At 46.6% G+C, this 25503-nt stretch overlaps 1 protein-coding gene across 6 annotated transcripts in view; it reads right to left on the bottom strand.

The window, feature by feature from the left end:
- Positions 1-25503, bottom strand: part of ascc3 (activating signal cointegrator 1 complex subunit 3) — a 144329-nt gene that overhangs the window by 19966 nt on the left and 98860 nt on the right. For all 6 annotated transcript variants that reach the window (XM_085290481.1, XM_085290484.1, XM_085290482.1 and 3 more), the window contains 17 exons: positions 24922-25086; positions 24281-24367; positions 23976-24152; positions 22840-23065; positions 22372-22526; positions 19721-19819; positions 19485-19653; positions 18585-18805; positions 17165-17250; positions 16819-16985; positions 16489-16634; positions 13446-13566; positions 13163-13305; positions 6002-6139; positions 4422-4542; positions 4090-4222; positions 1931-2056 (listed from right to left, as the gene is read on the bottom strand). In XM_085290481.1, the coding sequence (XP_085146607.1) occupies positions 1931-2056; positions 4090-4222; positions 4422-4542; positions 6002-6139; positions 13163-13305; positions 13446-13566; positions 16489-16634; positions 16819-16985; positions 17165-17250; positions 18585-18805; positions 19485-19653; positions 19721-19819; positions 22372-22526; positions 22840-23065; positions 23976-24152; positions 24281-24367; positions 24922-25086 (2480 nt within the window). The remainder of the gene's footprint in view (positions 1-1930; positions 2057-4089; positions 4223-4421; positions 4543-6001; positions 6140-13162; positions 13306-13445; positions 13567-16488; positions 16635-16818; positions 16986-17164; positions 17251-18584; positions 18806-19484; positions 19654-19720; positions 19820-22371; positions 22527-22839; positions 23066-23975; positions 24153-24280; positions 24368-24921; positions 25087-25503) is intronic.

Below are 25503 nucleotides of genomic sequence, written 5' to 3' on the forward strand. Positions count from 1 at the left end.
AACAGTTAGCACCTGAGCGTCAGCAGAAGCACAATCAAAGACAACTTCCATTAGCTCACAAAGCCAATATTTGTGCCTGTACTGCTGGGAAACTACAGCACATGTGGCTTTTTCCATGCTGAAGGAAACATTTTAAGATCCGAGGCAACAAAATCTGTGTGAATGTATCAACAACATCGTGGTAAGACTGGAAAACAGGGTCATTACTGACGGGCAGTTGTGCTAATTAGTGCCATCTGGTTCTCTATAGTCAGTTACAAACCACGTTTCATGGTTTCTGAAGCTGATAAGACGAAATGATGAATTGTAACTGTAAGATAGTTTTTATAAACTCGTATTGATGCTTTTGTTTTAAAATCCTCGAAAACTGACAAAAAATACAAGATTTCAATGTCAGATATGTGTGCACGTCTCAAACTGAGTCACTGACTCTTCTCAGTTATTATCAAAGGCCTACAAGCAGAAAACAGTCCTACAGTTTAATAATGAATCCTACAGTCTACAGTCCTGCTCTGGGCTCAAGTTCAGTCTCTTACTTTGGGAAACAGTTTTGTTCCTGTGGTGTCGTCATGTCAGTGAGAGCGAATGCCACGATAGTCACCGAGTCCTGGATGTGAGGACGGGCAGAGGAGGGCAGCCAAAGCGGTTTGTTTCAGACAGGTGATGAACTGTAGATAAAAGGTGGACGGACTTTTGAGGTGGAGCGCCTTACACCTGCATCCTCTCTGACGGGTGATGGGGTGACTCCTCGTGTGGAAAGGCAGCTCTGCTCACCTCTGACTTTACTAAACACTTACGGTTTCACAGGGATCCAGTTTTAAATCAGGCTGTACTGTGATAATATTCACATACCCTCCTACTACTATTATTATTTGTCTGGTGTAAAGCAGCAACACTGAGGCAGCAGCACTTCCCTCACAAACTCTCTGTTTGCACTAAGAACGAGATAAACACGGATCATCAGAACTGTGTGATGCAAACGCTGTCTGAGGTGGAGGAAGTCGTGCATGTAAACCATGTAACAAATGATGTCATTATGATTATCATACCAAACCTTTCATAGCGCACTAACACGGAGGTGACATCACAGCTGAAGGAGTAGAAGCAGCCGTGGAGACATTGGATGGCCTCATTTATGGGCGTGTTACTGTCACACACTGTGTGTGTGTGTGTGTGTGGGCGTGTGTTACTGTCACAGCTCCACATGTTAGCAGCACAGACACATGAGCACCGAGCGTGTTTATGACCAAACACATTTCAGAGGCGGGGCCTGTTTGAAAGCCACGCCATCAGGCTCAGCGCCACGAAGCTGCTGATGGCACAGCGAGGCAGCCGTGAATGTAGTTAGGGAGCACTTAGGAAAAAGTGCTTGTGTGAATGTGCTTTGAGTGCTCAGATGAGTAGAAAAGCGCGATGTCCAGTGTCTGTATACAGCCAACACGGAGCTGTCAGGCAAACAAAACTATAATAGTTTACTATGAACACTATTTAGAAACCCAGCAGGCTGCTTTGTAACTGTAATGCTGTTTATAACATTGATGATCAAACCACTCCTTCATCTTTCAGTGAGAAACAGTGAAGTCAGCAGGGCTGCAGTGAGGGACGCACACAGACGCAGCCCACAGTTTGCAGCAGATGACAACAAATGAATGCAGCGACGCTCCAAAGCCTCTCTGAAATGTGAACACTGACCCAAAATCCCAGTTTGAATCCAGATATCATCTGGACTCACAGGCCTGCAGGGTTACAGTGCCACTGCTGGGCCTCCGTCAGTGGTAAATGTGGGATGACAGGCGTGCAATTACCAACAGGCTGGAATGTTCTGGAGTGGGCTCTGTCTACATAGCAGATGTTTGGCTGAACAACACATCACAGCAATAACCAGGCTGTGTCTACACTATGCACAGGTGTGTGTGTGTGCTGGGCTAACCTGGGATTCATCATCAGCCGTCTGAAGAAGTAGGTCCAGGTGATGTAGTCCATGGCGTCCTGCTTGGATGAGATGGTTCCTGCAGCAATCTCAGCATTCAGATGATCAGAGAGCACGCCGAGGAGGCTGAGGATACGACACGACACATCAGCTGGTTGACTTATCACTGTAGGCCTTTCTAAACAGCAGCATGCTGGCAGAGGGTAACGATGGTGCTGTAAAACCAGCACCTAAAAGCATGTAAATACAATTTTGCATCACTTGCAGTGGTTTCCAGGACAGCGGTGACCACATGTTGCAGCAGAGATTTGCACACAAACTACTGCAGCCCGACACTGAACAGGAAACAAACCCTGGGCTCTGATCCATGGATGCCCCACCAGTGTCATCACGGTGGCTCTACAGTGACAGTGCAGTCCAAAGACTGCAGTCACACTACAAAGAACATGAATCATATCTGATACCAAGCCTGTTGCTGATGTTAGAGATAAACTGTCTGCTTTGTTTACATACTACCTGTGCTAACACGTGAATGCTATTGCTAACAGGGAGGAGACTATAATGACAGTGTATAAGGTCACCAGTTTATCTTTATTAACGACACTGCTGATGTTGCATTCATGCGTGATTACAGTGAACATGAGCTGATAGTAACGACTTCATTCAACATGTCTGTGTAAAACAAACCTCTGCATTTGGACAGTGAAAGCATCTTTTTTTCTGTTTCCTCTGAAAGATTCCCAGAGTCTTTCTAGCTTCCTGTCAGATTTCCCACTCTGACCAGAACGCACACATGTCACAAAGTATGACCGCTGTCCAAAAACTGCATTTAAAAAACGTGCTCCCTCTGTTCACTGCAACAACTGTAGTGGCTCCAGTCTGCAGCACGTCCACTTTGATATAAAACATTTCAGGGACACTGAAAAAATGAGCTGTTTTCTTGAAATATTACTCACATTAATTACACTGAACCCAACACACCATCATATAAATACTCAACAAAAACCAGCGAGACAAAATGTGCGATCTCTTTTATCGTGTAGGTGCTATTAGCGTCCTCGGAGAGTGATTTAACGCCCTGGCACCTCGCCGCTGCTGTTATCTCTAATGTTTACGTTTATGATAAACATCAATCTAAGACTTGAAGAGAGCTGCGAGGCCCTCAGAGCACCTGTGGGTCTGACAAAGGAGAAGAAATCACTGTAAAACACACAAACACACACACACAGTGTAAAACACACACACAGTATAAAACACACACACAGTATAAAACACACACACACAGTATAAAACACACACACAGTATAAAACACACACACACAGTGTAAAACACACACACAGTGTAAAACACACACACAGTATAAAACACACACACACACACGCACACACACAAACTCAGTGTAAAACACACACACAGTATAAAACACACACACACAGTGTAAAACACACACACAGTATAAAACACACACACAGTATAAAACACACACACAGTATAAAACACACACACAGTGTAAAACACACACACAGTATAAAACACACACACAGTGTAAAACACACACACAGTATAAAACACACACACAGTGTAAAACACACACACAGTATAAAACACACACACACACACGCACACACACAAACTCAGTGTAAAACACACACACAGTATAAAACACACACACACAGTGTAAAACACACATACAGTATAAAACACACACACACACACACACACAGTATAAAACACACACACACAGTATAAAACACACACAGTATAAAACACACACACACAGTATAAAACACACACACACACACGCACACACACAAACTCAGTGTAAAACACACACACAGTATAAAACACTGAGGAACTACGACTGCAGGTGTGTTGTGTGAACAGAAAGCATCATGTAAAGACTGAAAGTATCTCGTCCCACTTAGACGCTGTCAGTGCTGCAGGACAGACTGATCCGAAGGGGAAACAGCAGCATCCTGTTTGTACTGACAGCATGCTTTCACATAAGGCCTGATATGTATCACAGTACTTTAACCTTGGTGTGAACAGTTACGGGTCATAAAGATTTAAATACATTAGACATCCACAGATGGGCCCAGTCTTTGAAACTAACAGATGACTATGGCAGGAATCCTGATGATGAAGATTGTGCTGTTACCTGGACTCTACAGGAAACGGCTCGTACAGAAACTTCTTGTAGAAATCCTTCTTTATGTCGTGGACAAGGATCACTGCTTTGCCCTGGTCATCAAACTGAGGACGGCCTGCTCGCCCCATCATCTGCAGCACGTCTACACACACACACACACACACACTGTTACACACAACCTTTAGAGCAGAACGTTTACGATCTGTTAATGCAGTTTGTTCTGAGCGTCAGTGACAGCTATATGAGAGAGCTTCTTAATGCGGAGTTTAACGTCACACAGACTGGAGGAAGCACACTTCCTGTTCCACAGAGACCACACCCAGGCTGTCACTGAGCTGTACCTGTGATGGGGTAGTCCACATAGCGCCTGGATTTGCCATCGTAGTACTCGGTTCCCTTGACGACAACCAGGTGAGCGGGGAAGTTCACTCCCCAGGCCAGAGTGCTGGTAGCAATCAGAACCTGGTGACATTTTAGAAATGAGTTACAACCAAACAGGACGTGAGATATAGACACAGCAGCTGAGGAGTGACAGAGTCTAACTGTGCACAGGATTAATGTAGCAGCATTCATCCTCTGTAGCACTAACAGACCTGTGTGTGGAGCAGACAGAACAACAGGAAGTGAGGACAGGCAGACGGAGAGAGACAGCTGGGGTTTTGCCCAATTACAGAAATTCCAGGCAAAGGAAAAGCTTTGGAATGTGCTTGAAAGAGCCTGGAAAACTATTCCTGAAGACCACTAAAGGAAATGACAGGAAGGCTTTCCTAAGATAGTTCAGGCTGTGATGAAGAATAAGGAGGTCATACCGAACACAGACTGTAACGCTGTGAAACATGTCACTATCTCTACTTTCAAGATTAGGCTTCAAACTTTCCTTTTTGCTAAAGCATATAGTTAGGGCTGGACCAGGTGACCCTGAATCCTCCCTTAGTTATGCTGCAATAGACATAGGCTGCCGGGGGATTCCCATGATGCACTGGGTGTTTCTTCTTCACTCACTATGTGTTAATAGACCTCTCTGCATTGAATCATATCTGTTATTAACCTCTGTCTCTCTTCCACAGCATGTCTTTATCCTGTCTTCCTTCTCTCACCCCAACCAATCACAGCAGATGGCCCCGCCCCTCCCTGAGCCTGGTGCTGCTGGAGGTTTCTTCCTGTTAAAAGGGAGTTTTTCCTTCCCACTGTCGCCAAAGAGCTGCTCATAGGGGGTCATATGATTGTTGGGTTTTTCTCTGTATCTATGAAGCGCCTTGAGGCGACTGTTGTTGTGATTTGGCGCTATATAAATAAAATTGAATTGAATTTTGCCACACATGCTGCATTTCTATGTACACTACATTGGTGCAGTAGGTTCGAGTTTGTCTGCCTTCACATGCACAGTGGGGTCAGCAGATGCAGATGCTGACCCCTCTGTGGCAGGGTGTGGTTTGTGGCTCAGCTGCAGGGGAAGGGTGGAGCAGTGAGTTCAGGGGGCGGTGCCAGGGGAGCCACAGCTGTCATCCATCACACCAACCGTGTCGTCCTCATTTCAGTAGCTGCCTTAGGAGAGAGCTGTGTGGTGTGTGAGCAGGAGAGTGCAGCTGGAAACATGTGCGTACATGAGAACGCCAAAGAGCCATGTGAACAACACTGTAAAGCACTTTTTGCTTTTGTTTGTCCGTCCTTATCAGCCACTTCTTCCTCACTAAACTGCAGTTCTATTAGCTGCATGAACGCACAGGAAGGGCAGGGGAGGGGCCGGTTGCATTAAGAGATTCGATTGGTCATTCCAGTGTCAGTTATGCAAATGAATGAACAGGCTGCTGTCAGTGCTGCTAGGACCGTAGCCTGTATATTCATGGAGACACTAACCCATCAGCCTACATGTGCATCAGCTGTGCCAGATTAGCAGCCCAGCAGCGGGGTGAGGGAATACCTGAATCTTACAGTTGACAAACAGCTCCTCTACAGTCTTTCTGTCTCTCTCATGGAGGCCTGCATGATGCATGCCGATCCCAAAGGCCAGTGTCAGCTTCAGGTTGGAATCTCGAACTGTGCCAATGATGTCCTCTATCTGCAAACAAACCAGAGCACAGACAGTGATTAGTACGAAAAACAAATCTCACCGAGGAGTAACGAGCTCTCTAGTCCCAGGGCTTCGTTACGATAAACTTTGCTTCTAATGTGGTCTGTCGTGTTCATTTATTCAAAATTGTGCTGTTACACTGGGCGCGTCGTGTGGACTTTTGCCATCCTCATGTACATATATAACATATTTAAACTGGACATCAACCCAATCCTGACTCACAAATCTCATATTGACTGATATGGAAAAAACTAGGTTGGTGATTTGATCCTAGACTCCTCTAGTCTGCATGCCAAATATCTTTTGACAAAATACTAACCGCATGGTGCTCTCCGATGCATCCATCAGAGTGTGAATGTGTGTATATATACACATATATATATCTACATATCTACATATATATATATATACATATACACATATATATATATATACACACACACATACACACACACACACACATATGTACAGTGGGGCAAAAAAGTATTTAGTCAGCCACCGATTGTGCAAGTTCCCCCACCTAAAATGATGACAGAGGTCAGTAATTTGCACCAGAGGTACACTTCAACTGTGAGAGACAGAATGTAAAAAAAAATCCATGAATCCACATGGTAGGATTTGTAAAGAATTTATTGGTAAATCAGGGTGGAAAATAAGTATTTGGTCAATAACAAAAATACAACTCAATACTTTGTAACATAACCTTTGTTGGCAATAACAGAGGTCAAACGTTTACTATAGGTCTTTACCAGGTTTGCACACACAGTAGCTGGTATTTTGGCCCATTCCTCCATGCAGATCTTCTCGAGAGCAGTGATGTTTTGGGGCTGTCGCCGAGCAACACGGACTTTCAACTCCCGCCACAGATTTTCTATGGGGTTGAGGTCTGGAGACTGGCTAGGCCACTCCAGGACTTTCAAATGCTTCTTACGGAGCCACTCCTTTGTTGCCCGGGCGGTGTGTTTTGGATCATTGTCATGTTGGAAGACCCAGCCTCGTTTCATCTTCAAAGTTCTCACTGATGGAAGGAGGTTTTGGCTCAAAATCTCACGATACATGGCCCCATTCATTCTGTCCTTAACACAGATCAGTCGTCCTGTCCCCTTGGCAGAAAAACAGCCCCATAGCATGATGTTTCCACCCCCATGCTTCACAGTAGGTATGGTGTTCTTGGGATGCAACTCAGTATTCTTCTTCCTCCAAACACGACGAGTTGAGTTTATACCAAAAAGTTCTACTTTGGTTTCATCTGACCACATGACATTCTCCCAATCCTCTGCTGTATCATCCATGTGCTCTCTGGCAAACTTCAGACGGGCCTGGACATGCACTGGCTTCAGCAGCGGAACACGTCTGGCACTGCGGGATTTGATTCCCTGCCGTTGTAGTGTGTTACTGATGGTGACCTTTGTTACTTTGGTCCCAGCTCTCTGCAGGTCATTCACCAGGTCCCCTCGTGTGGTTCTGGGATCTTTGCTCACCGTTCTCATGATCATTTTGACCCCACGGGATGAGATCTTGCGTGGAGCCCCAGATCGAGGGAGATTATCAGTGGTCTTGTATGTCTTCCATTTTCTGATGATTGCTCCCACAGTTGATTTTTTCACACCAAGCTGCTTGCCTATTGTAGATTCACTCTTCCCAGTCTGGTGCAGGTCTACAATACTTTTCCTGGTGTCCTTCGAAAGCTCTTTGGTCTTGGCCATGGCGGAGTTTGGAGTCTGACTGTTTGAGGCTGTGGACAGGTGTCTTTTATACAGATGATGAGTTCAAACAGGTGCCATTCATACAGGTAACGAGTGGGGGACAGAAAAGCTTCTTACAGAAGACGTTACAGGTCTGTGAGAGCCAGAGATTTTCCTTGTTTGAGGTGACCAAATACTTATTTTCCACCCTGATTTACCAATAAATTCTTTACAGATCCTACCATGTGGATTCATGGATTTTTTTTTTCACATTCTGTCTCACACAGTTGAAGTGTACCTCTGGTGCAAATTACTGACCTCTGTCATCATTTTAGGTGGGGGAACTTGCACAATCGGTGGCTGACTAAATACTTTTTTGCCCCACTGTATATATACATATATATATATATATATAAAAAAACACCCAGCACGCCCCTGCGGGCGGTTTATCCTTCAAGCTCGGGTCCTCTACCAGAGGCCTGGGAGCTTGAGGGTCCTGCGCAGTATCTTAGCTGTTCCCAGGACTGCGCTCTTCTGGACAGAGATCTCCGATGTTATTCCCGGGATCTGCTGGAGCCACTCGCCTAGCTTGGGAGTCACCGCACCTAGTGCTCCGATTACCACGGGGACCACCGTTACCTTCACCCTCCACATCCTCTCGAGCTCTTCTCTGAGCCCTTGGTATTTCTCCAGCTTCTCGTGTTCCTTCTTCCTGATATTGCTGTCATTCGGAACCGCTACATCGATCACTACGGCCGTCTTCTTCTGTTTGTCTACCACCACTATGTCCGGTTGGTTAGCCACCACCATTTTGTCCGTCTGTATCTGGAAGTCCCACAGGATCTTAGCTCGGTCATTCTCCACCACCCTTGGGGGCATCTCCCATTTTGACCTCGGGACTTCCAGGTTATACTCGGCACAGATGTTCCTGTACACTATGCCGGCCACTTGGTTATGGCGTTCCATGTATGCCTTGCCTGCTAGCATCTTGCACCCTGCTGTTATGTGCTGGATTGTCTCTGGGGCATCTTTACACAGCCTGCACCTGGGGTCTTGCCTGGTGTGATAGACCCCAGCCTCTATGGATCTTGTGCTCAGAGCTTGTTCTTGTGCTGCCATGATTAGTGCCTCTGTGCTGTCTTTCAGTCCAGCTTTGTCCAGCCACTGGTAGGATTTCTGGATATCAGCCACCTCCTCTATCTGCCGGTGGTACATACCGTGCAGGGGCCTGTCCTTCCATGATGGTTCCTCGTCTCCCTCCTCTTTCTTGGGTTTCTGCTGCCTGAGGTATTCACTGAGCACTCGGTCAGTTGGGGCCATCTTCCCAATGTATTCTTGGATGTTCGTTGTCTCATCCTGGACTGTGGTGCTGACACTCACCAGTCCCCGGCCCCCTTCCTTCCGCTTAGCGTACAGCCTCAGGGTGCTGGACTTGGGGTGAAACCCTCCATGCATGGTAAGGAGCTTTCTTGTCTTTATGTCAGTGGCTTCTATCTCCTCCTTTGGCCAGCCTATTACCCCAGCAGGGTACCTGATCACGGGCAGGGCGTACGTGTTGATGGCCCGGATCTTGTTCTTACCATTCAGCTGACTCCTCAGGACTTGCCTGACCCTCTGCAGGTACTTGGTGGTTGCAGCTTTTCTAGCGGCCTCTTCATGGTTCCCATTTGCCTGCGGGATCCCCAGGTACTTGTAACTGTCCTCTATGTCTGCAATGTTGCCTTCTGGTAGTTCAATCCCCTCAGTTCTGACTACCTTCCCTCTCTTTGTTACCATCCGACTACACTTCTCCAGTCCGAACGACATTCCAATGTCATTGCTGTATAGCCTGGTAGTGTGGATCAGTGAATCGATGTCTCGTTCACTCTTGGCATACAGCTTGATGTCATCCATGTACAGGAGGTGGCTGACAACTGCTCCGTTCCGTAGTCGGTATCCGTAGCCAGTCTTGTTAATGATCTCACTGAGGGGGTTCAGGCCTATGCAGAACAGCAGTGGGGACAGAGCATCTCCTTGGTAGATCCCGCACTTGATGGTGACTTGTGCTATGGGCTTGGAGTTGGCCTCTAGTGTTGTACGCCACATCCCCATTGAGTTCCTGATGAAGGCTCTTAGGGTCCCATTGATCTTGTACAATTCTAGGCATTCCAGTATCCAGCTGTGGGGCATTGAGTCATAGGCCTTCTTGTAATCAATCCAGGCAGTGCACAGGTTGGTCAGTCTGGTCTTGCAGTCTCGGCTGATTGTTCTGTCTACCAGTAGCTGGTGTTTTGCGCCTCTGGTATTCTTGCCAATTCCTTTCTGTGTCCCACTCATGTATTGACCCATGTGCCTGTTCATCTTAGCCGATATGATGCCTGACAGGAGCTTCCATGTAGTACTGAGGCAGGTTATTGGTCGGTAGTTGGAGGGGACCGGTCCCTTATATATATATATATATATATATATATATATATATATATATATATATATATATATACATATGTATATATATGTATATACTAGGGGTGCAACGATATTCGTATCGATATTGAACCGTTCGATACAGTGCTTTCGGTTCGGTACGCATATGTATCGAACAATACAACATTTGTAATTTATTTTATCAACTTTCCTTCTGACTATGCTGTCTGTGTTGAGCGCTCAGTGAATCTGCGTTCGACTACTCCGCCTAGGGTCGACAGTGCAGCCTAGGCGGAGCAGTCGAGCGCAGATCCACTGAGCGCTCAACACAGACAGCATAGTCAGGAGGAAGAGCGCAGGGCAAGCTAGCGAGACAGAAGTTAAGCTCTCCTTGCAACATGGACCTCCCCCACCCTCATTCAGATCTGGCGTTTGGAATTATTTTGGTTTTCATGTGACGTATGACCCTGAAGGTAAGCGAGTCATGGACTAAAGTAAAACAGTATGTTGGATGTGCCACGCAATGCTCAATTACATGGGTGGGAACTAGTGTGTTAGCGCAGTTAGCTCGTTAACGTGTTGGCCGTCTAGCCCCATGCACGGAGCGATCGGCGGTAGCTTGTTAACGGAGATTTGCCGTGTTGTGGCGTTAAGGTCATTTCAACGAGATTAACCTGAAAGCACTAGTGGGAACACAACGAATATGACTGCACATTTACGCCGACATCATCCTAGTGCAAAGACAAGTGGAAGCAGACAAAAAAAAGCAAGCATGCATGCTACGAACTTTAGCCGAGTCATTTAGACAGCTGTTTAATATGCTGCTGAGAATATAGCCCAGAAGAAGCGGATAGTATAGCTTTTATTTTGGAAAGAGACATTTCTCTGTAATAAACTCTCTTTTCCAAAGATGAGTGATTCCTCAATCAGATACAGGGCTTGCAATATCGCTAGCCCGACGTCCCGGAGCTAGCGATTTTTTCAGTCGGGCTACCAAAATCTATCTCTTCCCTGCCCGTCGGGCTATTGTAGGAAAAATATATGTCAATGCTTTTGCATTCTTTCAGAAATGTAGCTGGGTAATTATGTCATTGGCATCGGTGAGCCACTGTCAATATGTGACATATTGAAGTCGCGTTTGAATTTGCGCTTGTTTTTTTGCTTTCACTTTGCAATCGTGTGAACTGTGTATAGAGAGCGACAGCACTGATCTGTGAGTGATGATAATTTGTGCACCAATTCCTCTGACATCGTCTTATTAATCGTTAGCTTACTATGCAAACATGACAAGTGAAATCTCCCACAGCTTAAACATGTGAGAGGTTGATCGTGCAGAGAATCGCTGAGCTTATGTGAGTGCGCGTGTAAAAGCAGCAGGATAAGTTATGACAAATCAGACTATAAGGCAAAAAGAAAGTGCAGCTTTATGGTTTCATGGACAAAAGAATTTCTGTGGCTGCAATATGACGAGCTAAATAACCAGGGCTGCACATAAGTGGTCCGCAGGTGCGCATTCGCTGTCAAAATAAAAAACACGCACAAGGGTCAGGGTTAAATTTAAAAACTGTACTTTTGAGTTAAAATATATATTTATAATTTTAATAAATGACAAATTAAAAAGGCATGAACATTTTTTTGTATCGAAATATATATATATATATATATATATATATATATATATATATATATATATATATAGAGAGAGAGAGAGAGAGAGAGAGAGAGAGAGAGAGAGAGATATGAGATAATATGTCATTATTCTGAGAAGTGTCTGTGTAGCAGTAAAATGAAACGATGCACATAAGAACCAATTCCAACCCAGCTTTGGGAGAAAGAAAGATGACGTTGAATAAAAACAGTGATTCAAATTACATTTTAAATTTCAAATACACTAACTGAAGTGAAACAGTGGGTATGAGATAATAACGCTCAGGCTGTAGAAATCAAATGGAAGAGAAACATCAGGCCCTGAGAGCAGCAGCAGAGGGAATAAAGAGCTGTCAGGCCAGAGATGGGATTTGTCGTGGCGGTGACCCCCGGCGAGCGTTAAGCAGCCATCACTAGAAGCCTGTCAGTCAAACAGCAGGAAGCTGAGCTGTTACACAGGCCGGTGCAGGGAAGCAGCAGGCAGCGGCATATATCAGTGGAACACACACACACTGAGGCAGGAGGGCTATACACACAGAAATCTGCCTATGGTATAAGACACTGCATATTTACTGAGTCTGCAGGGCCCAGGAAAGCAGATCTATGACTTCGACATCTATAATTTAGGTTAGATTAGTAATGTTAATCCAGATAAATAAACAGGTAACAGAAAGGTGAGGACTGGCACAGTGCTCAGCTCATTACATGTTCTCAGTGTCCATGAAGGGAGGCCTAACTTAAATACATTCACTGTGAACATCATTAATAAAGAATCCAAATCTATGAATTAATCATATATTTGGCATCAGAAGGGAGGGTGAACGCCGCCCCCGCAGTGAAACACGGCTGTGGGACCAGTGTCTCTAGAAGTGACAGTGATGTTGTGATGGAAGGACAGAAGGACACATAACATTTAGAAATAAAGCTCAGCAGCAGTCAGCAGTAGAACTGGGTGGTTTTCCACAATCACCCAGCGCCTGGCCTGGGAACGCCTGGGTGTTCCCAGGCCAGCTGCAGGAGGCGGGAGAGGGAGGCCTGGGCTTCTCTGATTGGGCTGCTGCCCCCACGACCCAGCCCCGGATAAACAGAAGTGTGTGTGTGTGTGTCTGTGTGTGTGTTTGTGTGTCTGTGTGTGTGTAATATATATACACTACTTATTCTTGTTTTTATTTTGTTGTACTAATGTAAGGTGACCTTGAGGGACTTTAAAACGTTTGAATATTATTATGACATATGAGCACAGCGTGCATGAAAGAGCTGCTGTGTGTCAGCAAACCTCTCTCTCATCCTGGTGCAGCCACTGTTTGGGGTTGTCCTCTGTAGCCAGGTAGGCGATGAGGTCCAGGGCGGTCAGGCGAGTTTGCCTTCGTGATGACACAAAAATGAGCACAGGCTTGGCTGGAGAGTGAGCGCGTATCGCTGTGGAGAGTCCAAAACAGTAGTTAGTTTCAATATTGCACATGGTCAAGGAGTATTACCAAACAATGCTGCATGAAAAGCCAGCAACATCTCACGTGCACATGTGCTAACGTGCAAAAACAGTGTGTACAAAGCTGCACCTTGGAAGGTGGGCTTGTTCATGCTGGCCATGCGGGGGCAGTAGTGCTGTCCTGGAAAACCGTGGATGTGAACTTCAAGTGGGACCGGGCGCACAGACGGACGGAAGTTAAACAAACCCACCTGTTAGACCAAAGACGAGAAGAAGAGAGATTTAATGTGCGCAGCTGGCAACAGGAGGCCCGTCTGTCTGCAATGTGAACACTCTGTCACTGTCATGCAGGCACAGAGCTGCTCTCTGTGTTTACTGTGTGATAAGGCGCTATGGCCAAAGTGAACTTACTGTGTGATAGCATGTTGAAAGTGTGTGTGGCATTTTTTGCAGTGTTATTATATTGAGGGCTGCAGCATGTGTGCAGATGTCTTAAAAGCCTGGATAATGGATTAGCAGCTCAGTCCCAACAGCAGCCAAGCAGCCAGATTTATGGACAACACAAAGACAGCACGTCTCCTCTACAGCTCTGAAGGCAGAGCAAAGGAAAGCTCCAGTGTTTGACTCTGATGGTGCAAAGTGTAACTCACATCTACACACACTACAAAGACTGGCTGATATAAAGGTTTGTTAAACTGCTGCAAGCTCCTTTTAGTCTCTAATGTTCATGACACACCACAAAATCAAAGTACTGGATGGACTACGCACAAACATGGAGGCTGCTGATGAAGCTCATCATTGAGCAGCAGCTGCAGGGCACGAGCAGTGCACAGGTACAGCTTCAACACCAAACTGAGCATGATGAGGACTTTGTCCTTTGTTTGAACTGGGACAGTTTCCACCCCTAGCAGAGTAACTATTACCCTGAGTTACTATTACCCTGAGTTACTATTACCATGAATAACTATTACCCTGGGTGGAGCCAATGCCACATGTGTGTCTTTGTCTGCCTGTGTGACATAAACAGTCATTAAAAGACAAAACATGAGTGGGAAAAATAAGAAAACTAAACACTTCATTATGATGTGAAAACAAGAAGAATCTGAATTCTAATCTATGATAGATGATCAAATATTAACTAGTGAACACAGATTTAGTCCTACGACCCTGGACGCAGTTGGCTCAGGACGAGAGCACAACGAGCCTTGTATGCATGTTAAGAGCTGAGAATGTGACATCAGTGTTACAGTAAAATGTTTCCTCTCCATCACTCTGATGCTCAATCTTGTTATTATGTATCATATATGTCACACTGATACAATGATACAGACATGAAAACAGAGAATGGATATTTATGGTTTCTGCCTGAACAACAAAGAGCAAGCAGACGGGCATCCAAAACTATACGTGAACTGACACACGTAGGCACGCTCACACACACACATGCACGCTCACACACATGCGCACAAACACGCGCACACACACACACACACACACACACACACACACACACACACACACACACACGTGCGCGCACATGCGCGCTCGCTAACACACACACGCACACACACGTGCGCTAACGCACACACACACACACACGCTCTAACACGCGCACACACACACACACATGCATGCAGACACACGCACACACACGTGCGCTAACACGCGCACGCACGCACACACACGCGCGCTCACAAAGACAGACACTGTTTTACGTTACAAAATATTTGACTGACTTTAGCTGGTAAGCCTGTATATAAAGGATGGCAGTGTGTGATGTAGGGGTGGGCGGTATAAACGGTATACGTTAGAAACAATATAAATTTGGCCACCGGTAAAGATTCTGACTGTTTTTTTGCAAATTTGCATTATAATATTTATTTTCGTTTTGCCTGCAGTATATAAAAATTGGTGTATCTCAAAAATAAAACTATGAAGACACTCAAAATAAATTTCCCCCGGTTGGAAACTATTTTGTGCAACTTTTTTGTACTTACAGTTTTGAGGGATAAGCCTCTTAAATTTCTCTAACTAGAAATATATGTTAAAAAAACAAAAACGATCTTCAATTTTTTTGTAGTTTATTGCACTTTTTTGCAATTTATGTAATTACTATGCACTTAATGCAGACATATTATTAAAATTTGGACTATAATGGTTGTATTGATGTATAACAACTTGAAATGCTCCCACAAATGGCTCCACAGCATGTAAGAATATAAAGATAAGCTCTGGTGGACTTGGTGCTATGGTAGGTCTTAAAGGGTTAATGACTAACCTGGTATTGTGGATGGATTATCTCAGTTGTTCTCCTGACTGAAGTTTGGTCCGTGTACAGCATCCTGCCATGCGATTGCATTTGTCTCTAACCATCAGGAACCCTCATGTTAACTTTTATAAGTGTAAAAGTGTTAGTGTTCGTCCTCCAGCTTCACTGTGTTTATGTTAGGCTAACGTAGCTGTTTTGCTAGAGATCACTGCTGTTTAGTTTTCTGTCTTCATTTATGTTGGAAGTGACAGCAGAGCTGTATGTTTGAATTTTTTCAGAAATCTCTCAGTCAGAACGTGCTATATCATGCTTAGGTGGAAACTAGCGAGCTAACTTCCTGCTAACTTCTAACTCTGTTAAATTTAATAGATTCTGTTTTCATGGATGCCTGGATGTTAAACTTCATAGTTACACCTGGTAAAGCAGCAACGCTGATCATTTTATTAAAGATGAAAGAATTTAGACAGTTTTTAACTCTCAGTGTTCGTTTGACTTTGGGACCTGAGGGGGACGGAGTTTAGGACCCAGATTCCTCCGCGAGGCTCCTGACTACAGCAGCAGTAATGCTCCAACAATCCATCAGGCGGTGCGGCTTCATAGCTTAGCAAAGTCGCACTAAAACATTTTTGACAGATGTTTGAGCGCCGTGTAGCACATAAAATCGGTTCGAGGTCAGTGAGCACAACCAGAATTCATACATAAGGAGCACCGGATTATAAGGCGCACTGTCGATATTTGAGAACATGATAGGATTTTAAGTGCGCCTTATAGTGTGTACAATGCGTTATACAGAAGAAAAGAATATATCATGATATATCGTTAGCGCACATGTTTCAGATTATTCCGCGATGTAGATTTTAGGCCATATCGCCCAGCCCTAGTGTGATGTAATGCAGGTGCCGACCTGTCCGATGCCCAACCAGTCAGCCAGGTCTCGAGCGTTGGCCAGAGCCGTGGACAGCCCAACTACTCGAACACTCTTGGAAGTGTGAGACGAGATGAAGTTGGTCCTGGACACAATGACCTCGAGGACCGGACCTCTGTCCTCACCTGGAAACAGACACAGTGCTAACGCTAACACAGCTAACAGGGAGTCCTGTTTCAGGGCCTTCACATGTTTATATTTAGGACATCATGGGCTACATGGAGCAAAAGCGTTTTTGAGCCGTGGTGAAGAACATACAGGTAGGACCTGCTCCACACCAGCGGGCCCAGGTGTGCTGTAGACTCTTACCCAGCAGGTGGATCTCATCGATAATGAGAATCGCTACTTTCTGGACGTAGCTTCGATTCTGCCAACTCCTGCTGACTCCATCCCACTTTTCGGGCGTGGTGACGATCAGGTCAGCTTTTGCTATGGCTCTCATGTCTGGAGTCACGTCCCCGGTCAGCTCCACCACGCTTCACAAGCACAAGAAGAAACTGTTTGTTGGTGTCATATGAACAGCATTTACAGTGTGTCTGCAGGAGTAACTCGATTATGTTTAAGGCCTAATTGATATCAGTTTAAAAACCATGTCATCATTAGCTAGTTTCATGTGTTTAAGGCCTCTTTACATGCAGAGTTTCTCTGTTCTTACTTTTTTCCAAGTTTCTCTTCAATCCTGACCTTCCAGTCCTCAATGCGCTCCCTCACCAGGGCCTTCAAAGGGGCAATATACACGACCTAAACACAGAACACAGGCAAACAATAACTCGATCAAGCTCGGCTAGTTTCCCTACACTGACTGCTCTGCTGGAGCATCTCAGCTGCCTTTGCCGTGTGTTTAAACCACCTGTGCTGACTGCTGCTGGGATCCAGGGGTCACAGGGTAAGGAAGGGTGTGGATCCTGTTGACTACATGAGTGAAACGACCACAGTAAGGCGATCCACAGAGAGCGTTTACACTCATCATTAGGGTTTCTTTCTCCAGGGCTGAAATACATTTTTATCAAACGGCCAAAAATAACAGTAACATGCAGACCGTTGACAGACTCATTGCCTTTTATAAAGAATAAATCTGTGTATGTGTGCTGTGCATCCATTCATTCACAGTCAGTGACAACAGCAGGTGGACTGCAAAGCAAACAGTTAACCAGACTAAGTGGACGTGGCATCATTCACACCATCAAAGCCCCAGAGCTGATGTTGAAGTAACAGTGGATTCCTTATAAGCAGTGCAGCTCGGTGCGTTGCTGAGGAACCTCCAGGAGCCACAGCTGACTCTGTTAGCGTTGTCCTGTGGGTACACTAACCACCATCGAACTAAAGAGCAAAATTCTTCATGACGACTTCCTCTAAATTTGCTAATACAAGTCAAAGTTATGGACGTAACGAGAGTCGTGTAGAACAAAGCTACAGACACCAGAACTATGTTCACATTCCTCAGAGTAGCTACCAGATTACTGGTAATGGCTTTTCCCACTTTGAGCCCTGTTCCTCCTCTTGATGAGGTCATCGCCTGAAACTAAAATCAGAGGAAACTCTTGAATGAATCTCGTTTTAAACACACGATGTGATCATTACGGTACAGCCAGCATGTGACCGCGTGTTGTTGCAATAAAATGGACTAGCCCGCTGCGTCACTGTTTACCAGTTAGCCCACTATAGTGAGGCTAACACTTCCAGCTGTGCAGACTATGACCATCACACAGTTGCTTATAATGGAGCAGACGTTCACTTCAATTCAGTTTTGACTCTCAAACAAGTGCAAGAATTATGAAAACAAAACCAGAGAGCTCAAAGTTCTGCAACGGTGTGCTTGTTTTCACCTTCCAGCACATCCTTTTCCTTTAATTGATCTATTCCTAAAATCCCCAATGTCCAAACCCACAGTTCATATATACTTATGTAGTCATCTGAATTTACATCATGTCTCGATGAAATGCAGTGTTAGGGCCTGCACAGCTTTGATGGAACGATGCTACGATGACTGTAAAAGCAAAGAGCTGATGCTGTACACGGCACTGCGGAGGGTTCTCTGTTCCTTACATGCCTACAGAGGGACTCGGGGACGCTACCTTGGAGGACGGATACTTGTTGAAGACCCGGAACATGGCCATCTCTGCTGCGATGGTTTTTCCAGAGCCCGTCGGCGCTCCCAGCAACACGTTGGTGTCGGTGTGGTACAGTGTGTGGAAGATTTGGGTCTGGATGGGGTTGAAGTGAGTGAACTTGTAAAGGCTCTCGTACTCTCGGTTACCCAGAGCAGTCACTGGCAACGGCTGGAGGTCTAGTAGCTCTGAGAGTGAAGAAGTCATGCAAAGGATCATGGGACAAGGGTCACAAGACAACAGAGTTTAAAGGTGGCTACATGATACAATGATTATTAGAAACAACAGAAACCAATGTGAGACTTTTGCATCCAAACTGTGATGCTGATCAGAGTGTAACGTGACCTGGCCCCAGTGTGCAGGCTTGTCCCCAGCAGCTGATGTTGGGCAGTTTACTTTTTCAAACCTTATCGTGATGATCAGTGCGCTCTGGTTCCAGTAAGAGACAGAGCACTCAGAGCTTTTCTGTCCAAAGCTCCAGCTGTGGCTGAAGTGGACACACGGCTCTGCAGCTCTGCTTATTATGGCCTTGACTGGTTTGTCTAATAATGGGAAGGTCAGCTGACCAGTCAGTGTCCTTATTTGGACAAACTACACTTATAGCCTTCTAGGCTGTATCTGACATAACCAGTGTGGCTCAAGAAGTAGAGTCCAGTAATCTGAAGGTCAGCGCTTCGACCCTAACAACACCAAAGTGCTGCAGACAGATCCGTGGGTGTAAATGCAAAAATCAATCAATAAATATGTGAACAAAATCAGTGAATACAGCTTCTACTAAAAGGGCTGTAAGTACAGGTCCACCTTCTTCACAGAGCTCAGAGTAACATCATGAAGGCCTGTGGGGGCACTGTGTGTCTGAGTGTGTACCAGTGTGTGGGGGGTGTCGCTCTGGTAAGATCAGGTCCTGGAAGTTGATAATGCAGACAGCTTCAGCACCGAGCCATCGGTCAGAGACGGCCCTGATGTAGTACTGTGAGGGCAACGGCTCAAAGATGGGAATGGTGAACACGATGTGCTGAGGCTCTCCTGACACCACCTGAGGAGAACAGACGCGTCATTCTCTGTGCTTTGTGTTCATCTGAGCTGAGACTCATACAGCAGACCTGTTTCTTCTGCAGCAGGAAGTACTCAGAGTGGTAGATGTGATCATTCATGGCATCTTCCACCCACAACCACCAGGGCTCACCCACTGATCCATGGACCTGAACCACACAAAGAACAGCGTTGAATTACAGTCTTTTCAGGGAACCAACACTTATTTTAGTTCCCTGATTAACCCAGGTTCGCCCTGCAAGGCCCAGAGAAACTGCACAAATCCCAAGAGCTACAAAAGCCACTGAGTGCAGCTCGTTTGAAAGCCTTTAATCTCTCTCTCTTTTGCAAAAGATGTTTTTGTTTTTTATGTTTGAAAAATGGCATCTGTCTGCACGTCCGTCTGTCTACATGCATCACTGGCCACATCTGTGCATTCTTGAAACATGTGTAGGTGTCATGTAGAAGTCTAACAACAACTGCCATAGTTTGAAACGAAGAAGCAGAAAATTAGTATAAACATTCATTTATCACTGAATTGAAGTTTTGGAAACAGCACAGAAAGAGAATTCAGGTTTTTAACCCCCCCATGAATGTCTGGTACTACTACCACTTAGACCAGGGGTGGGCAACTCCAGGCCTCGAGGGCCAGGGTCCTGCAGGTTTTAGACCTCCCCCTGGGTCAGCACACCTGAATCACACGATTAGTTGATCTCTGGAGAACTTCAGAACATGTTGAGGAGGCCATTAAATCAGCTGACACGTGTAAACCTGCAGCACACGGGCCCTCGAGGCCTGGAGCTGGACACCCCGACCTGTGCCAGAGGGAAACCCAGGATGTCTTACACGTCGTTACACGTCGTTACACATCATACGCTCTGTGTGTCCCTGTAAAGTCACATGAAACTTTCTTTGGCAAAGATGAACATGGATCCTGTAACAGATGGCGAGGACCCACAGAGCCCCATCTCACCATCATGGAGTCAGTCCAATAAGCAGAAGCACTGTGCCCCCCCCTTGCTAGAGTCCCGAGGTGACCTGGAGCTGGGTTCTGTTCATGCCCACCTGTGAGCGTGTACACAGCACTCGGGGGAATCACTTGAATTTGGGGACATGACAAACATTTGAATGCCCCGTGCTGATGTTACAACCTAACTCACCAAACCAGCAGGCAGTTTGCCACAAACAGCCAATGCTGCTTGGAGAATGATGTCATCCTGTATCATAATGAGTCAGCGTGGTGCGTTTCCTGGCCGCCACCAGGGAAGTGGCTCATGTGTCGGTGCATGTGTCGCGGCTCTGCAGCAGGATCACGGTTAAGCCAGCCGGTATTCCATTACCACTCTCCCATGATTGCAGCATGCATTGCTAATCGGACATAAACATTCATCTTCGTATTCAGCCCTGCAACGAGCTTTCTGTGCGTGACAAACTTTGGACTAAGCTTCACATGATCCCTGCTGCCCACTAAGGTGGGACAGGCTGGCTCTCAGGGACAGATGGAGATTCCCTGGCTGGGAGAACAAGGTAGGTGGGGTGCTCTTGTTTGGGCCAGTGTGGAAATATGAATGTCTGTGAGTAGTTTTGGTGCCCGAGCACAGGAGGAGAACGAACATATGGACAGCCCAGCTCTCCCTGGACTCCTCATTCTTCTGTGCTCAGTAGGAGGGAGCGTCCATCGGCCTTAATGTCCACACGTCTCTGAGCAAACTGCCCCGATGCATGCATCAGTATGTGACACCATAATGTGTTTAAAAGCATAATTAAAGGGGTGGATGATATGTTCACAGCAGAAGCCACGATGTAAACTGAGGAGGGGGAACTTTGGGAGAGGGCTGGAGCCTTTGTTATTCCAGAGCGTCCCGTGGTGAGAGGCGCTGTGTGGGGACGAGTCCCTGATTGTTCAGAACAGCCAGGCTGCTTTCAGTCTCTGGGTCTTAGAAGCGGCGCTGCCCGCAGACAAGCTCAGAGGGGAGGAGCCTTTGCTGCTGCAGCTCCTAACATGTGACACCGGCGCCTCCTCTGGCTGGTCACCTCCTGTTGATTTCATTTTTGTTGTTTTCTGTCTTTTTCATTTGAATCTGTCTTGATGTCTTTACTCTGCTGTGCAGCACGTTGGTCCATTGTGGTTGTTTTAAAGTCCCTTACAAATAAGGTTGCTATGGTAATGGGCGGCTGGGCTCAGGCTTACAGACAGGGCGATGAGCTCGGAGTAGAGCGCCTGCATGCGGTTCGGGGATGTTTCCTTGGCACGTCCCTTTGGAGGTTTTCTGGGTAGGACTAACTGGGCGGTGACCCAGGACATGTCATCTGGCCTGGGGACACTGTGGGATCCCCCAGGAGGAACTGGAAAGTGGGGAGAGGGCGTCTTTCCTCATGTGGTGCATTTTCCATTGTTACACCTCTCTGACCTGTCTTCCCCATGTGATGTTTGTGTCATGCATGTGTGGTCGGAGGGTAACTTCCCTCGGGATGAATAAAGTATGATCAATCAATCAATCTGCAATGTCCTGCTTAGCGTTCTGTTCCTTTGGGTCACCTGAGGCGATGGATGAAAGGACGGACGGAGGCTTGAACTGTAAATATGTCACAGCAGATCAAAGGTTGGTCTAACCCTGACATCTGCCCCTCACACTCAGGTCAGCTGTAAAACATTTGACCGTCTCTGGAAAATGCTGCACGGCGAACCATCCTGACTCAAGGATACGTAATCTGTCTGTACCTGGTCATTCCAGCGAAAATCAGGCGTGACGATGAGACGAACACGCAGCACGGTGCGTGTGATTGGCTGGATGGTGGCCTCCATTGAGATCGAGGGGATCTGGTGGACACACTGTTTGACCGTTAACCCGATGTTGACGTGGTGCAGCATGTGACCTGGAAAAAGTACACCTGGCATTAAGGTGTTTATTAAAACCAGTGTGCGTGAACTTTCTGTTTATCAGCAAAAGCTAATACTTAAATATTAGCACTAGTCTGAGCTTCTTCCACTCAAAACACTTTTCTCTTCTTTAAAGCTGCAGTTAACAAAAACAGTATGATCCCGTCAGGACAGACACACGGCTGCACCGGCACGATTTACTGTGGTTTCAATAAACAAGGCAAAGTCGAACAAAGTGCGGTGATGCCAGTGTTGCACAGCAGTGCTGTGAAAGGCCTCTGCAGCACAGAAACACTGGGCTGCACTCACCAATGTCATCCTTCCTCATCTCCTTCAGTTTGTCCACAGTCAGCTTCTTCTCCTCCAAGCGGTTCAGCACGACGGGGCTCAGGTTGGGGAACTGCCGGAGGGGGTGGGCAGAGTCCCACAGCCGCTTGTCGATCACCTTGCACAGGGTGAGCAGTCGACGGGTCATAAGCGGCCAGCGCTTCCTCAAAGCGATCTCAAACAAGGCCCTCACGATCCGAGCGGCGTTCTGTGGGCGACAGCGGGAAAAACATCAGCCAGAGGTTCCACACTACACGGAGCAGCTGGTGGGCACATCGCTCAGCATCGTTCACCACGTGTGACGAAGAGCAGACGTGCAGCACCCAGAGGTCACATGGTAGTGTTGCTCGCTGTGATGTAGTCAGCTGATAATGTCATGTGACCATGTGGTACAGGACATGCAGTGTGGTGGGCCTGTGTTTAAGAGCAGGTGGACACAGGAAGGCCTGCACCTTCCTGTCAACAGTCAAACTACTGATTTAATAACAAATATTATAATAAATGTTTTTGTCTTTTCAGTTCTGAATTGAAAAGGTCGTTTTAATAAACACTGGGATCATTTGTACCGACACGTATGCAGGTGTTGTTCTCGAGCAGAGTGGCACGTGCACGCTCTTTGTAGTTTCACAGCCCCGTCGACTCGTGCAGTCAAACCTCCACCCCAGCACCACTCATGAGTGTTTTACACAGTTTGCTCACTGACCAGGGGGGACAAGTCAAAGTCACATGATCAGTGCTCAGCTGTCCATCGCATGTCAACAGGAAATGAGCTACTGTAGTTTTAGAGCGAGGCTTGTGTGCAGTCATCAGCACCAACATCCTCTGATGTCATTCTAATCATTTCATTTTCAATCAGTCTTCAGGTTTTTTATTTTTCCACCTGCTTCCTTTGGCCCCGCCTCTTTTTGTTCCCATTAAAATCCCAAAAATCAACAGTGATTTAAAATCGTTGAGTTAGTGTGGCAGCAAACACCACAGCACGGGTCTGACTGTGTGCGTATAACAGATGGGTGAATGCAACGCCAGCGCCCTGCAGCACCTCGGCCTGCAGCACCTCGGCCTGCAGCACCTCGGCCTGCAGCACCTCGCCCTGCAGCACCTCGCCCTGCTGTCCTCACCTGTGCAACATAGGACAGGTCCGAGATGAGCGAGAAGCTGTCCACTTCTCCTCGGCCGATGTACGTCTGCAGCAGGATGTTGACCTTGCCGTAGCCGTTCTCCACACCTCCTGCAGCTGGAAGCTGACAGTAGCTACACAGCATCTGCTCCAGCTCCTCCATCTCCTCCTCTCGAACCTGGCGACACACAGCAACACACCGAGCTGGATTATATGAGCTGTGCTCAGTTGTGACAGAGCTTTTTATTGGATGAACACAAACTGTACTATTTGATAACTACATACGTTCTGACGGCCACAGCTCACCTTGAGTTGTTCAAACTCCTCAGCTTTGGAGACGATGCTGAGGATGTCGGCTTCTGTTCCCTGAGGGTTGAAATGCTCATTGAACGTCTTCACATGTGGAGGAAAGAGAAACGTTGGTGATTATTGGATCAACCAGAGCGTGTACTGTGCTTACAGGAACTGTAAACTGCTGATGAGAAGCTCCTGGCAGCTGTGCTTCATCCAGCTGCTGCAGCCTGTGTGAAGGACACTATGAACGGTTGTGATGCACTCGTGTGTTGAATAGTTGGAACGTGTTTGGACAGAAGCACTGAGAGCGGCTCGAAACGTGACACTTTCTGTTATCATGGCTCCATGCTGCTCTGCAGCCTGCAGGTTCTCACCTGCATGCACTCAAACACATGTACTAGAAAAACAGCTCATCTATAATCCAGCAGGATGAAGTTTAATGCTGATGAGTGCTAGCTGTGCATAAATGCATGGCCTAACACAGCCGCCCAGTACGAGTGTGTCCAACCCAACAGCACTGCTGTGTGTGTGTGTCTGAGTGTGTGTCTGTGTCTGTGTGTGTGTGTGTGTGTCTGAGTCTGTGTGTGTCTGAGTGTGTGCGATGCTCCATGGACCTCTGCAGTGAACAGAGTGAACATGTGTGCGGCGTTTACCTCTATGGTGTTATATTTGATGTAGAAGTGGCTCGCAGTCCTGCCCAGGTCTGTGGAGGCGAAGTAGCCGGTGCGCTCGTCGAAGCGGATCATCCTGGCCTTATCCAGCTTCCTGCCCGACTCCACCACCAGATCCTTCCTGTACAGCTCCAAAGCTGGATCCATCTGAGCTCCCGCAGCACGAGAAAGACGTCAGTAACACAACAACTTTGTTTTTCTCTTGTGTTTTCAATACATTTAAATCACAACGTTCATTTATAGTTCAGTTATGACCTGGTCTAACATTTCATACAGCATGTGCTAAGAACCTTGCTGTCACTTCTGAGCAAAGTCTGGATCTCTGAAGTCCTCCAAGAAACCCTGCAGAAACCAACCTTCTACTTTTACACTCGACCTTTCTTCTCTCCTTCCTCGTGTCGGTGCAGCTGCACAGCCAAAGCTGACATGTTTTTAAGTTCCCTTCATGAGCTGCCAGTGCAATCCCCACAGAAAGCTCCACACCGACAGGCCCCTGCACACACGTCACAGTTACAGCCTCCCTCGGCTCGTCAGCTGAACGTGTGCGCAGGTGTGTGTCGGACC

Source organism: Mchenga conophoros, linkage group LG11, assembly GCF_057382185.1.
Source record: "Mchenga conophoros isolate Kocher_MC1m ecotype Shallow Benthic linkage group LG11, M_conophoros_male_GT1.1, whole genome shotgun sequence".
Taxonomy (NCBI): domain Eukaryota; kingdom Metazoa; phylum Chordata; class Actinopteri; order Cichliformes; family Cichlidae; genus Mchenga; species Mchenga conophoros.